This window comes from Mustela putorius, unplaced genomic scaffold (assembly GCF_011764305.1).
Source record: "Mustela putorius furo isolate JIRA1106 unplaced genomic scaffold, ASM1176430v1.1 tig00003834_pilon_pilon_pilon, whole genome shotgun sequence".
Lineage (NCBI taxonomy): Eukaryota > Metazoa > Chordata > Mammalia > Carnivora > Mustelidae > Mustela > Mustela putorius.
Window position 1 is genome coordinate 74,329,691 of NW_025421987.1, and position 16,235 is coordinate 74,345,925.

General features: G+C 41.6%; 1 protein-coding gene across 2 annotated transcripts in view; it reads left to right on the plus strand.

The window, feature by feature from the left end:
- FNDC3B (fibronectin type III domain containing 3B) overlaps window positions 1-16,235 on the plus strand; it is a 338,384-nt gene that overhangs the window by 58,656 nt on the left and 263,493 nt on the right. For both annotated transcript variants that reach the window (XM_004756586.3, XM_004756587.3), the window contains exon 2: window positions 13,683-13,821. In XM_004756586.3, the coding sequence (XP_004756643.1) occupies window positions 13,711-13,821 (111 nt within the window). In that variant the 5' untranslated portion in view covers window positions 13,683-13,710. The remainder of the gene's footprint in view (window positions 1-13,682; window positions 13,822-16,235) is intronic.

Below are 16,235 nucleotides of genomic sequence, written 5' to 3' on the forward strand. Positions count from 1 at the left end.
AGTGGGCTCATTGAGCAGTAAGTGAAGGGCTAGAGATCAGAATAGGTATGATTCTTCCTTGAGAAAAAATTAAAAAAATTTTTTTTGTCCTTATTCCTTGGACTTGATTTTTTTTTTCTAACCATTTTAACTTTTATTAATCAAACAAAACTAAAGGCAGCTGCTTTGTTCTTATAGCTTACCTGACCATATACCAGATAAGTGATTTTTGATGAGGACCTGGGAAAGAACTATGAATATACAGGTTCCATCAAAAATGGGTTATTTCAGTCTCTAATAAAGTTAGGTAAATGAAATTTGAAAGAGAACAGATTAAATATTAGAAATCACAGAAATCTCTCCCTCAAATATCAGGGGCCTCTTTTAACAGTCTTTAGTGTAGCTCATTTGCAATCATGAAAAATGCATCAAGATCCGTCATTATTGCACAAGCCCCAAAGGAAAGCTGAGGGAACTCATGGGTGATTTTCATAGCTCCATTGTAAAGTCCAAGATCAAAGGATGGTTATCTTCTTTAAACTGGACTTAGGATGCACTCATGATGGTTGCCTTGGCCATTATTCTTCCAACTCCTTCCACAAATTCCAAAGATTTCTTCAAGGGGCTCCATCAACTCAATGTTTCCAGATTTTCCTTCTCCATCTGGAAGAATAAACATTTTTCCAGTAGGGTGTATCTTTCCAACCTCCCTACAAAGCAGACTTGCTTGTCAGTGAGCAAGCTGGCATGCTGGCATGGATGTGTGACCTGGGCAATCCATCATGTCCACCATGATGGTGAGGCCAGCTGATGACTTGCTTTGAATGCGGAGTATGAGTCTGACCACAGATGTTGAACCGGAGTCCCATCTAGTGGGCATGGATTTATTGGAGTCAGGTCCCCACCTGTTCCTGAACTCTGGTTTTGCTGATCAACCCCACAGGTAGGACCTGGCCCTCAACATCCATTTTCTTACACCTCCAGCATACTGCTCTTACTTCCTTCAAGATTTTCCCCACATGAATTTGTTTCACCAAAGTGCTTTACAGAGTGTAACATAAAGTCCTGGAGAGAGAAATCAATGCTAGAGTTTGGAGAGCTTTTCATTTGCATTAATACATTTTTTGTTCAGATTCTGTCAGGGGAATTATGGATATACAGAATATAAAATAGGGAGTATAATCTTGGTCTCCTAGAGAGGGAATTTAAAAATTTCTTCTTTTTACCTTCAAGCAACTTAGTTTAGTGCATTGGTTCTCAAAGTGTGGTGTGGGGGACCCTTGGGCATTCCTAAGACCCTTTTGTGAAGTTTGTGAAGTCATAACTATTAATAACCCTAAAATATTACTTGTCTTTTTCATCCTCTGTGTTTCTGAGTTCTTTAGTCATATTAATGGAAACATTTTCTGGTATGTTTTCATGCATTTTCCTCTGAGGAAATATGAAAATTGGAGAACACCGGTTTTGTATCAGAGTTGAAATTTAAAATTATTTTGTTGGAAAAGTTTTGAAGCCTGTTAGACTCCTCAGATGTAGAATTTGCATGATTTCAGCGTAAAAGTTTCTTACACAGAGCAGAACCTAGATATGTATTCATTAAATAAATGAATGCAGCCCTCTTACATTTTCTTAACAAATAGTATTATATAATTAATGATGTCCTCATTATTCAAATGGAGTGTTTAGAATGTAAGCAAGCACCGTGCATTTGACATCTCGATTCATCCATTTGCACATAAACTCTGTGTGTACACTGGTCATTATTTTTACCTGTTAAAACCAGCCTCCCTAAGGCTCTGTGGTACGTGACAGGGCATTTTCCCCCCCTTGAAAAACAGAAATTATTTTTTTGTAAAGAATTACATGTTTATAATTAAAAAAATGTTAGTCTGATTTAATAATGTGGTTTGCATATATTACCTCATTAAAATTTTATAAAAATGGGCTAATCTGAAATAGTAAGTAGATTAGTAAATAGTTGTTTCCTTACGGGAGTCTTTGCACCTGCTAATTTGTTTCTTTGTAAGTTTTGTCATTTCTTGTGAATTTTCTGTTTCAGTATATTATAAGCCCCAAGAAACACCTGGTGTTTGCTTTGTGTTCCGTCACTTTAAGTGAAAATCAAAGCTGCTTATGAGAATGTCATCAGCTGTAGTGATTCTTCAAGCAACAACACCATGCTTATAAAGTGATTTTCAGTGTATCCTATCCTATTCTCTCATTGACACCCACCCCCTTCCCCACAGAGGTGGAGCAAAGAATCATATTTAAAAATATGTATATATGTGAACCGACATCTACAGTTAGTAATGAAATGTCAGAAATCTTTGAAATAACATATTTAAGAGTAAATCAGACAAAACATTAATGATTTTGACGGCGCAGATTGTTTTCCTTATAATGGATGTTTTATGACATCTGTAGGAGTAGACAAAACTGAGTTTGTGAAATAAACGTGGTTGAATTCTGTATGAGCTGATGAAAGCAATAATTTTAGTATCCTCCTGGCTGATCAGAAATGAAGACTGAGGTGTAAGGGGCATGTTTCGAAGATAAATTCATCTTCTGGAACACTTAAGACTAGAAAAGAGAGGCCACAGCTGGGAAACCAAATTTAGACCCTGGAGCTTATCTCAGATGAAAGGTTGCATAGAGCAGGGAGGTCTGCTGACTTGGTGTTGTTTCATCAGAAGTGTCAGTGTGGATTACGTTTTCGTTACTGAGTATAACATTTCACTGTAATGCTGTTTAGCCCCATGCCTGTGTTTTTGGAATCCTAGGATCCTAGTTCAGTGCCTGGCATCTAGTGGCACTCAGTAAATATTTGTTCCAACAATGGATGATAGTTTCTGTTCAGGTCCTTTGGTTTGGTGCTATTTTAGAAGGTACGTTTCAACTAAGTTCTTGTGAGATAATCAAAAATAATAGAATCTTGAAACTCTTGGTAGCAAAGGCCTTGTTCTAGCAGCCTCCTCGGTGACTTGCTGAGCTGCCTTCTTCCTTTGTGAGTAATTTTGCTTTTGTAAAAATCCCTGTGGAGGATAGATCCCTTTAGGAGCTTAAAATCTGGTTTATGCAGGTTTGTTTTCCTCCCTGGTTAATTTCTAACCATCCAGGCTAGATGATGATACAGTGAATTAGCTTAACCTTCCTTAAGCTGCTTTAAAAAAGGTTTTATAAATTGTTTTTCTTTTTTTAAAGATTTTATTTACTTACTTGACAGAGAGTGACCACAAGTAGGCAGAGAGGCAGGCAGAGAGAGAGAGGAGGAAGCAGGCTCCCCACAGAGCAGAGAGCCCGATGTGGGACTCGATCCCAGGACCCCGGGACCATGACCTGAGCCGAAGGCAGAGGCTTTAACCCACTGAGCCACCCAGGCACCACTATAAATTGTTAAATCTGCACCTGGGTAAGGATACCTGAAAAACTCTAATAGGAAAGAAATATACTTTTATCAGATTTGACAGTTAATTTTTGAATTTTGTATCCTGTGCTTGTTCAGTTTAAAAAAAAAAAAGGGGCGGGGGTGGGTGGGCAGAGAATGGAAGGAGGGTTGACACACAGCCTGTCAGTTGCAGGTGCACAACAGCAACTCAACAATGATGGACATTGGAAAGACATACCAGGATCATGTTTTACCGAAATTTTAAAACCACTGACCTGTGAATTCTTCATAAGCGTTTCTCCTTTTGCCTTGGTTGTGAGATTTTTGCATGTCAATCAGTTGGTTAAGAGAGCAAGGACTCCTTACCGTCACTTTCTGTTGAGTCTCCTTGGGCCAGTTCCTTGATGTTCGCTCCTACTTCAGGTGAATAGTGTGAGGCCGGATGAGCATGAGTGTCTTCACCCTAGCAGGCTGAAGGAACGGCTTCAGAACTCTTTTCACTTTTTCCAGAAGCAGTCAGTCATTTGGTGCTTAACACTTTATTTCCCCCCAAATAAAGGGTGTTATGTGTGGCTGTTAGGTACTCAGTGGTTGCAGGAAAGGGAATTTAATTCATGATACATATCTTAAAAACAGTAATAGTACATACTGGGTTTTTAAAGGGAATCTAGAAGTTGTGTGAAGGAACCCATATTACAGATGAAGAAACTGAGACATGGAGAGCCCATGCAGGAATACTTGGAACCACATACCACACACAGCGCTGTGGGGTTGCAGGCTGATGGTTGTGCCCGAGGGCTCGGGAAGGAGGGAGATTCTGGTTCTGGGAAGGAGTGAATGTCTTCTGACTTCCCCTGTCATCTCTTCCTATCTTTTTATGCTGCTGGGGGTGAGTATTTGGGGGTGGACGTTGAGGGTGGGAAGGCCTCAATCTGGGGGCGGGGGGTGGCTTGAGAAATGACCTTTCCATTCTTAGACTGGAGTTTCCTAGACTTTTCTTCAATGTCCCACAGAAAAAGATAGAAAGAAGCAGCCATACAAGTCCAAATGACATTGAAAATGCAATTTTTCAGTTACTCTCATCCATGGGTTAAGTCTGTGGGACAGTTGACTTGGATATATGTACAGATAAGTGCTCAGAGCTTTGCAGTGTTTCCTTGTAGGTGCTAGATTGTCCTTGGGATGTCACATTTACTGTGCTCAGTGTAGCTGGAGTCAAGGTGTTCTAATAAAAACGTCTAATTACACTTGTAAACTTCTTTAAACATCCTTTAAAAACAATGAAAGAAGCAAACAAAGGTTTGGTCAACTTTTTTGGTAGGTGGGGTCCCTTTCCTTTTAGTTAACATTTGCAGAACTGAGAATGTGGATCTCAGGTCCAGAGATTGTAAATATCCAGTGACGTAATTTTTTTTTCCCTTCAGGTTTTAGGTGTTCTTAAATATTTGGGACATCCTGGGGGTGGGGTTGCTGTGGAAGCAGTATCTCTGGAGAACTAGAAGAGCAGCCTCAGATTACTCCAATGTTTGCATCTAAGCCTTAGATCTATAGTCTTCGCCCCCCCACTGAACGCAGTGCCTTCTGTATAGTCATTTTGCCTTCAGACGTGGCTGTGCCTTGACATTTAAGCAAAGGCCAATTGAAAGCACACCACAGAAGCATCTAGATCGTCTTGAAGGCAGGGTCTGACCATGAGATTACTTGGCCCCCATCTCTGTTCCCCAGATTGCTGTGGACCATTCTTTTTCACTTGCTGATCAAACCATTATTTATTTTAATACCAGGGCAGGCGGTGGCAGTGGTGGTGTTTTTCATCTGACCAGGATTTCTTTGTGGATTTAAACAGTGCACCTCAATATCCTGTGTTTATTTTTATTTTATTATTATTATTTATTTATTTTGTAAAGATTTTATTTATCTACTCGTCAGAGAGAGAAATCGCAAGTAGGCAGAGAGGCAGGCAGAGAGAGGAAGAAGCAGGCTCCCTGCTGAGCAGAGAGCCCGATGTGGAGCTTGATCCCAGCACCCTGAGATCATGACCTGAGCGGAAGGCAGAGGCTTAACCCACTGAGCCACTCAGGCGCCCCAATATCCTGTGTTTATAATGGTAGGCAAAAGGCAAGAGTGTTTTGAAGGTTGAGAACTTTTTTAGACAACTGTAATTTAACTTCGCTAATGAACCCGTATCAGACAAGAAGACAAATTCCAGACAATCTGTGCCTCCACCAACCAGCTGGGTGCATACCTCCAGGTCCTGCTCATGTCTCAAGAGGTTTTTCTGCATGAACAGTTAGCACCACTCCTTCTTTCATTCAAGTGGCAAGCCATGGCAAGAGTCTTTCTTCCACAGCTGTGCGGAACTCAGCTGTAAAATTAGATTTCATTGGCATACAAACACCGTGATTACCATCACTCTTTGCTCAATACATTCTTTTTCCAGCATTTTACTTTGATTCTTCTTTTATGCATAGGGCTCAGGTTCTACTTTCATGAGTAAGAGTAACTAGAGGTTTTCAGGGTTTCAAGTAAACGTCTCCTAGCTTAAGTTTAATCTGTATGAAGTCGGCAGCGGTGTTTGAAACATGGTCTGTTAAGAGCAGAAAGGAACCTTAAAGGCTAATCTATAATCTTGTCATTTTGTAAAAGAAGAAATTAAGTTCAGAGTACCTGGGCAAACTGTGGATTAGAACTCGGATTTGGCACTACCCAGTCTTCGGGTTGCTCTACTAGAAAGCTGTTTACCATAGTGCGCTGGTTCTTTGAACCCTCGATTGCAGAGAGGCTGTGAAAATTTCCGATAAAAATCCTTAGTCCCTCTCTGTAGCCTCTCCCCCTGCCCAGTCTCATTTGATTTACTAAAAAGCAAAGGGGAATATTTGCCTGTACCCAAGTACCTTTCCAGCCCACAGAGTACGGGAGAGGTGAGCGCAAGAAAAAGCCCCCAGACCACATCGTGTGCAGGTTCCTAAATGGCCCCACGCTAATCTGCGTGGGCAGAAGCGGGCACAGGGCACTGGCTTCTGGTTGCCTCCAAGGGAGAGTCAAACCCTACTCTCCTAGTCACGGGGAAGTGGCCAGAACAGATGTGTGTGGATTTTGAGCGCCATTTCTTTCTCTGTTTCAGAGGTACAGATGATAGTACAGTGTTTGTTTTGTTTGAATCATTTTTTCCCCCTATTGTTGCTGTTTCCATAGTTATTACTAGAAAGCTGTTTCTCATTTTGCTCAGAAGGCTAGAAAGGACAAGCATTTTCAGAGTTTCAAATCAGCGTGGAGCCAGTAAAGAGAGAGTTGTTTCTCATGAGGAAAAGAAAATAGCAAAGGATACTGTGGCATCACCTTAGTTGTAGGAATGTGTACAGCTTACTTTTGTCTCTTCTCTCCCCTCATTTCTTCGGCTCTCTCCCTCCTTCCTCTTTGTCTTTCTAAGTCTTGCTAATAAAGCTTACAAAGGAAGACCACACTTGAGGAATTGCCAGTCTTTGTGACTGATGGTATAAGTCCATAAAGTTGGGTATGAGAGGAGGTTCATGAACATAGTTGTTTCTTTTTTTCATATGCTTTATGATTCTCTGTCAAAATTTTGGCTTTTCTGCATTTTTATTTGTTGCTACAGCCGTGGCACAGACAAGTGTAAGTCAGCTGCACAAACGTTTGTCATTATCAATTTTTATTAGACTTCGGTTTTATATTGGAAGCCATTTAGAAATTTGTAATCACTCATAAAGCATTAGCTGCTTGATAGTTACATTGTTTTAAAAGAGAATACAGTAATTTCTTAGTAACCTCTCAAACCCCTTTACCCAAACACAACCCAGCAAAGAAAAACCGCTGGCTTCTGTGATTGAAAAGTTTGTCCTGTTGTCTTTTTGACTACTGCTGGGTTTCGGGGTTTTTTTTTTTTTTTTTCCATATTTTGTCTTTTGTATTTTTTTGGCTTTGCAATAGGAAAACATTTTTTATTTTTAAACTTTATGTATATTTTTTTTCTTATTACTACTATATAAATCATTAGAAAATTTCTCTGGTACATTTGTGACAATTCTGAAACAGGGCTGGTAATCAAGTCTCACTATTAGAAGTCAGTTGGTATTTTTAGCCGAGAAGGAAACTTTCTTGAAGTATGAACCCAGCTAATGTGCCTATGACGATATTTTTCTCAGGCTGTAGAACCAGCATGTTGCAAGCAAAATGTTTTACACGCTGTTTAGTTTGTGTGAATGTGATGGGTTACTTTGTGTTTTATTGGAAAAGATGCAAACTTTTTGGAATCATAGTTACCTTGAGTAGTATGAATTTTTTATTTATTAATATATATTATATGACTTATTTGCCCTGTTGCTTTGTAAGAGGTTCCTGTCATTATTGATGTGTTTCTGTCAATTTCCCTTTCAACAAGGAACCCATTTGATTTTTGAAAGTGCATTTTAAACTGCAGAATGGAAGCAAAAAGTTAACACTGATCATGTGCAGTCTTCTTATTGGTTCCCTTACTGCAGCTGCTTTTCTAGACACTTCTCTGGGATAGTCTATAAGTCAGTCAAAAAGCACATCAGAGTGTAGGTAAAGTAAGCTTGGGAGCGGTGCCTCTGCCCTGACCGGATTTAAATGCGGAGACTCAAGTCCTTATCCTGCAGCCTGGCTGCCCTTGAGTTCTGATGGTAGTTCCTTTTTGTGTTGTGACGGTTCTTTTTCTCTTGTCATCTGAAACTAATTTGGGTATTGTACTGCTAATTCACATCTTGAGTTAATGTAAGGAAATATGGGTCATTGGCCCATGGAGTGAGGGACCAGGATGTTTTGTTATTAATTTGAAGGCCAGTTCCACCGACTTAAAACTCTCCCAGCAGTGATTAGGGTTTTAGTTTTTTTCAAGTGAGAAAAGCTTCCTAGTATATAATTGCTTTCTCCGGCCTTTGGAAATGGATCTGCGGTTCTCTCCTGAGAATTAGGTTTTTCATGAATTTGGCCAGTATGTTTCTTGGTATAGGCTGGGGCCATATACCCAGCCTATAGACTTGGAGTGGGGGAAGCAACATAAGAGGAAAAAGTAATAAGCCAGTTGTCTAGAGTAATGTAAAAACTGAAGACCTTTTGTAATATTCTTTTAAAATAAGGTGTTTTTAAAAAGCTTTGGGGCATATGTTTGGACAGAGCAAAATGTCTTACTAACAATGAGGATCTGTTCATTTTGTTTCCCAGAGTGCCCAGCCCCCACCACTGCTGTTAGCTCTCGAGGGACTTCTTCCCTAAGTCCCTTAGCGCTGGGCCTCACTAGCAGGTACTGAATGTGGCAAGGAGAGGGGGAAGGTAACCACAAGTGCTCACGTGACATCCCTCCCCTGTAAGTCAGAAGGCTAGAACTGGCCAGGCATGAAGCACTTGTGGTTTTAGTGTTAGGATGTGTGGTTAGGGGGAGAGGTGGTGAAGGCCTGTGGTTGTTACCCAATTCTTTGAAATGGAAGTATGGGTAAGAGTACAGTAAAGACAAGGAGCGAGACCTTGGAGCTTTGGGGGCAGGATGGGGGAATTAGAGAGGGTTAGAAGAGTGTTATAGCAGGGGTCCTCTGTGGTCCTCTGTTTTCCATTTTTTTAAATCCATATTAGTTTTGCAGCACAATTTTATTCTTCATACGTGAAGGGTAGTGGTCTAGAGGGTGGGGTCCTTGCAAGAACTTGGTTATGTGCAGGGGGAGAGTGTGAATGTGGCACAGCCTTGAATAAAATAATGTGAGTTCTGGGACCCATTTGGCCGGCTTAGATACATACCTGTCTAGGAAAGAAGGAACCCAGACCAAGAAAATCAGTGTTTTTTGTTTCTGATTCTGTTTTTTTATTTAACAGAGAGAGAGAGAGAAGCAGCGAGAGCAGAAACAAGCAGGGGCAGTGGGAAAGGGAAAGCAGGCTTCCCACTAGGCAGGGAGCCCAACACGGGGCTCCATCCCTGGGATGGGTCTGAGCTGAAGGTAGATGCTTAACCATCTGAGCCACCCAGGAGCTCTGGAAAATAAGTGTTTTGTCAGGGTGGTTTCTCCCGAGACTTTCTGACTCTAACAAAAAACAGGCATAGCTCAGTTTTCTGGAGGTTACCCAACTGGCCATTCAGCTTCTCTTAGAGCTGATAATCAGCAAATGATCAAGGAAGATCGTTGAAGACACATCTGGGAGCTTCAGTGAGCCCACAAGGACCCTTCCCCTTATGTGTGTACATGACTAGCCCTCTGGCTTCTTAGCCCAAGGAAGATGTAAGACAGCAAGTTTAGGATATGGTCCTGAAATTCGAGGGAGTTTGGTGTGTGGCTCGCAGTATGGCCTCATGAGAAAGAGGAGAAAACCAACAATTACCCATAGGATTTTGAAGTAGGGGTGAATTTCTCCAGATATGTAAGGTCAGAATGCCTCAGTAACTCCTTAACACATCACCTTGTGACTAAACACAGTATTGTTGGGAACAATAAACCCACATCCCTAAGAAGTCAAGTTACGACCAGCCTGCTCTTTAAAGAGGGGGATGTGTCATTCCTGTCCACAGTCATTACAGATAAAGTAAGTTTTGTTCCTTAAAGTTAACTGTTTGGATAATAAGGTGACGCTAAATTTCACGATCATTTTAAGGGACAACTTGGCAGGCCATTGCCTTGCTAAATAGCTGGGCATTATCTTGCTTAGAGATAACTTACTGACTTTCTTCATTATATCTTTTGCATTCCAGTCAAGTGAAACTACTGTATGTATGGGCAGAGAGCCTAGAAATGGGAATTTAAATACTGCTGGCTGCAAGTACCTCCCCACCTAGATGAATCTTTTATTTTTTTAAAATTTAATTTAATTTAATTTTATTTTGGGGTGTTCCAAAATCCATTCTTATGCACCACACCCAGTGCTTTATGCAATACGTGCCCTCCTTAATACCACCAGGCTCACCTAGCCCCCCACAAACCCCTCCAAAACCCTCAGTTTGTTTCTTAGATGAATCTTTTACCTGATACTCCACTGGGGATAAAGTTTGGTTTACCTCTGATAAAACTCTTAGGGATTAGAAAAACAGGGCTTGGATTTTAGCAAGCCGGCAGCCTATGGAGAAGAAGATCAGCAGCTTTGGTTATGGAGAAGCAAGGCTCTACCCCCGGCTTCACAGTGGCTTTTGTTCCCTTTATTCATTCTTCAGTTTCCTCCACGATTAACTGTGGTTGAGTTTAGGCATTAGGAGTGTGGGATGTTTATAAATTCACACTGATGGCTGTCCGAGTGATTGTCACATAGTTGACTTTATTTCAAGTACAGTTCCCCAGTTCCCTCTGTCTTCCCTTCCCCCTTCCTGGCCCCCCTCCCAGTAATCTGAAATAATCACCATACATTGGCGAGGTAGATAATCTGTTGTAGTAGGGGGGAAAAAGGATTCAGGCATCTTTTTTCTTTATGGATTGGCTGCATTACCCAAAGTTGCCTGTACAGTTTTCAAAAGCAAATACAATTATAATGATCTCTTTTCCCCAGTGGACTTGGTTTCGTTGGGTGTTTTTGTAACTCTGTGTGGGTCCCCTATTCTCCCATTCTCCATCTATAGGACCTTTTAGCCCCTTATCCCACAGTTGCAGAGCCTGGATTTAACTCCATAATTTGGACCGGACATCTGTGGTTAAGAATGTTCCTATTAATAGCAAGTGCCATGGGTTAACTTGGCGCCAACCAGAAATTTTCTTAAATTGGAATTATCACTGTTAGATACAGTGTTGGCCTTGAGATATTCTTTTGTATTAAGGACAGGGGACCAGGAATGCCTGAATTTGGTTTCAGATTACAGCTATCTCCTGCTACCCAGTACCTGCAGATACTAGGTAGAGACAATGAGAAGCAGGTTGATGGGATTTGAGTCTCAAACCCCAGTACTGAAAAATCAGGCAGCTGGGTTGGACCATGTGGAGAGAAGGAGCCCACAGCCCAGAGCAGGTCCTGACTGAGGACCTCAGTCCTTTGCCCTACCCCTCGCCCCATTCATTACCAGTCTCTGGCCTAATGGAAGGACCTAGAGTAGAGGCTGAAAGGACCTAGGGACAAGTCCCTGAAGTGGGTCTGCTCCAGCTGCTCCTCTTGGGAAGAGAAAAGAAGGACAGATTCCGTCCTTGGGTTTGTCTGTGAGATGAAGGCTGGGACTGCTCCTGTGGCAAAGGGCTTTGGCCCCTCCCTGGGGGAAGGGGGAGAAGCGGGAGCCATAATCCCTGCACCACAACCTCCCCAGCACATTGCCTTGGGACTCTCCTGGGGAAAGTGAGGAAAAGGTGGAAGAGAGAGCCGCTTCACCCCAAGGCTTTACATACTCAGACCCCTGATGTAAATGACTGTCCTGTTTATCCAACTTGCAATTTGGAAGAAACATGAAATAAAACATTCCATTTAAGAAGCAAGCCTGTGTAATATCGGCAGTCTGAGGAAAGTAGCTGTCCTATCCTTATGCACTGGGAGGATTAAATATATTAGAAATAAAATTGAAATGGACATTAGTTCTCCCTCATTTGACCTACTCAATCAAACAGTGATGTCATGATTGTGTCAATGGAATTATCTTAGTTAATTTTATTGTGCAAGAATCTATTTCCTTCATCAGGATAAACTATTGGGCTTTGGGTTTTGTACTTTTATTTGCTTAGGAACTGAGTAATTGCCTCATAAAAACAGCAGGATGGTACTATTAACACTGAATTATAAGACCTGTTATTACAGAATGTGCTTCCCTAGTTGGGACAAGACTTCGTTGTTTGGTGCTTAAAATAATTAGTTTCTCTGAATGGGGTTATAATGAACAGTGTAAAATTTTACCTTTTTAAAATAAAAAAGTTTACAGTCTCTTGGGTGGCTTTTATGCATCATTTGATACTTCCAGGAAAGGGGTTTCTTTTGGGTGGGATTGCAGGAGAGGGAAGTATATTTAATGTTCAGAATGGAGGGGTTTAAGAATGAGAAAAATATTCTATTTCTGTCACACCTGAGACAATTTTGAGATAATTGTTAAAGGATTTATCCTACTGTTTTGCTTGATTTGGACATTGGGGTTCCCATTTGTGATTTGGATTAAAGGATTCATTGATCAGATATCCTTGATTTGATATTTGATATCATTTATGTGATAAATGTGCATGTCCATTTGTTTCTGAACAGATCTAAAACATGTGTCTTCGTTTTCTCTTCTTTGCACATGATATTAAACTTCTTATGCTGTAAATTTTTAGGCATAAGTGAAGGATATTAAATACTTCTTAAAGAACAAACTATAATTTTATTTCTATTTTTTAAAAGATTTTCTTTATTTGAGAGAGACAGGAAGAGTGAGTGGTGATGAGGGGCAGAGGGAGAGAGAGAGAAGCCGACTCTCTGCTGAGCAGGAAGCCAAAGGTGGGAATCGATCTCAGGACCCAGGGATCATGTTCTGAGCTGAAGGCAGACTTAACTGACTGGGCCACCCAGATGCCCCAGCAAGTTATAATTTTAAATAGAAATTTGTTGTTATTTTCCCACTGTTGAATTGGAAAAGTAGTTTTTGGTAGCAGGTACCCTTTTGGAGTGACAATGGCTTTGTGCTGTCTTGAATACTTGTATGAAAATAATTTTTTCCGAGGAAGCAAGGTGGTTTGCTTTTCAGCCCTACTCTGCACAAGGTGCCATGGGTTCTGTCTGAGATACAGGGGAGTTCAAGATCTGCACAGTGATGACGACATAAATGCACAGCATGTTAAAGTCAATTCAAGGAAATGACAGGAGAGAGATAATTAGAACATGATTAATTACCATATTAGTGGCAGGGTCAGAAATTGCAACAATTGCAGTGTAAGCTTTGTTAACTTGCTTGGATTAACTGCTTATGAACAGTATTTTGATCCTAATGAAAAGGAATACCTGTTTTTGTAGGTCATCCTCTTTGGCCTTATTTCCTGTAATTAAAGATAATGATACCACCAGTTTTTGTTTGACACTTGACCATCTCACAGTATTGTCTCATTTTAGCCCCAGAAAGATCCCTGGGGTAGGGTAGTTACAATTACTCATATATTTAAAAAATCTATAACTAAATGACAAAGTCTAGGTCTGGGAGGTTATGTTCACACGGTTGCTTGGAGACTCAGGTTGGTGGTCTTCTAGTTCAGCCATTTTCTTACTTTGGCTTTACCCCTCCTTGGGGCCTGGCACAATAACTCTGCACTATAGGATTAGAATAATTTGACTTTCAGCTGACTTCCTGATGGTGCACTTAAATTGCTGATGTTGTTCTAGGTGACTTTTTGGGGTCCTGGGTCCTTTTTAAAAAATGGTGGTTCTTTTGCAGGAAGCCAGTTGAGGGAAATTCTCCATGAATGTACGTCACAATGATGATGACCGACCAAATCCCTCTGGAACTGCCACCATTGCTGAACGGAGAGGTAGCCATGATGCCTCACTTGGTGAATGGAGACGCGGCTCAGCAGGTTGGTGTAGTAAGAGGGAAATTTAAGTTCAACTGTCTAAGTGAAAACCATTAACCCGGTCCTTGTTCTGGTTTGAGATTGAAAGGTCTGTGCTTGTGAACATTAATAGTTCCAGAGGTAAGTGTTTTTGCTGTAGAAGTAGTAATGGTTTTTAAGAATATCCGATTATGGCTTTTGATAACAGCAAATCTTACCTCATTTAGTTGGTATTGCTGCTGAAGCATCAGAAAAATGTCTGATTTTTAAATGAATCATTTTGAAAATATGTACTAGTCTTTGGAAAAAAATGTCTATTTATTCAGGTCCTGTGTTGTGCTTGACTGGTTGGCCTGGATGGCCAGAGCAAGACACTCTGAGGGTGAGTCAGGTTTTGCTCTCACATGGGGGGGTGGGGTGACCTCGGCAAGATGCACAGGTCCACGCGAACCCACCCCAGCTCCTAGACGACCCTTCCAAATGGATAGTCCGCTTCCCAGAAAGTGACGGTACTTATTCTCTCAGTATTACTGAATATCGCCAAATAGTAAAGATATTGCAGACTCATTCATGTAGCACTTGGGAAGAAATTTAAATGGAAAGTAAAACTTTAAAAAATCATTAGATGAACTGTTCCGATAAGATTTTTTTTAGTGACTGAGAAAACAGGGTTTGCTCAGTCTTTTACTAAATAAATACCCTTTTGTCTTTGCACAGTTCTTCAGGAGCATGAAAGTAAAAAAAGTCTTTGTCTTAGGAAAAGTAGGATTGGGAACAATTGTGTGAAAAATGTTTGCCCAGACTTGATTAGTAACTCAGATAAGTTAATCAGCCATTCCTTTAATGTCCATGTGTGCTTGCCCCCCCACCTCACTCTGTTACAGTAGGTGAACAGCCTTTATCCATCACAGTCCCTTCATACTTGACCTCTATTGGATCTTACTTTGCTGCCTAATTTATTTATATTACTTAACTATGCTTTGTACCATAAACCTTTCAAGAACAAAGCATGTCTAATGGGTGTTCAGTAAATGTTTGTTGGTTGGATAAACTTCACCCCTTCTCATCACTGACACAGGCACTTCCCTTCCTGACTCAATCTCTTTCTCTCTCTCTGAGCTGGATCATTTCCACCAGACATCCTGTAGTATCTTTTTTTTGTTTTTTTTTTTTTTTAAAGATTTTATTTATTTATTTGACAGAGAGAGATCACAAGTAGACGGAGAGGCAGGCAGAGAGAAAGAGAGAGAGGGAAGCAGGCTCCCTGCCGAGCAGAGAGCCTGATGCGGGACTCGATCCCAGGACCCTGAGATCATGACCTGAGCCGAAGGCAGCGGCTTAACCCACTGAGCCACCCAGGCGCCCCATCCTGTAGTATCTTTTACCTCAAACCCATAAACAACTCCCCAGCACAACAAGATCCTCGCTCTTGACTCCACATCCCTGTGGAGTTACCACTTCCTGTCCGCCTCCCTGACAGTAGGTGTTCTTTAAGTAGAGCCTCATCTTCCTTTTCCCTGTTGCTCTTCAAGCTCAGAGTCTTCACTTGCATCTCTTGTCCTCTTTTCCCAAGCCTGTCAGCAAGGCCTGTTGGCTTCATCTCAGGAACATGTGCTGAAACCATAATTTGCCACATCTGCTTCATTGCTGCTACTGCCACTGGACTCCAAGCCGGCATCTCTCGCCAGGGTTGGGCATTCCTTCTCACTGGCCTCTCTGCTTTTGCTTTTGCCCTAGCAAAAAGTATTTGCCACACAGCAGTCTTCTGAGAGAGTTTCCAAAACACCACATCAGGGACTCCTGGGTGGCTCAGTCATTTGAGTGCCCGACTCTTGGTTTTAGCTCAGGTCATGATCTCAAGGTCGTGAGATTGAGCCCCGTGTGAGGCTCTGTGCTCACCGTGGAGTCTGCTTGAGATTCTCTCCCCCTCTCCCTCTTCCTCTGCGCCTCCCCCTGCTTGCACATGTGCGTGCGCGCTCTCTCTCTCTCTCCCTCCAATAAATATGTAGAGAAAAACTTAAAGCATACCCACGTCATGTCAGTGCCCTGCTCAGAGCTGCCCTGTAACACCTGGAATAACATAGCAGTGCAGGGCCGAGGGCCGAGGCCCGTCAGCCCTCCAGGTGTAGCCTTTGCCCTCTTCATCGTGCTCCCCATGCTCTGCTCGTGGGAGAATTTCCAAAGTACAAGGGACCGTTTTAGGTGTCTGGTCTCCCTTTTCACTAATGAAAAGGTTGAAAAAACCAAGGTATTCAGATGTGACTTAAGTTGGGAGGCATCTTGGCTGCCACTCAGTCATCTAATTCCCATTTGCGTAGGTACTTGGAGACCCGACGCCATGTGTCCATGTCACTGTGTACCATTTTTGTGTTTTGGTGATTTGTTCCTTGTTGCTGTCGTTCAGTTTGCACAGAACACCCTTTTGTAGTTTATGATCT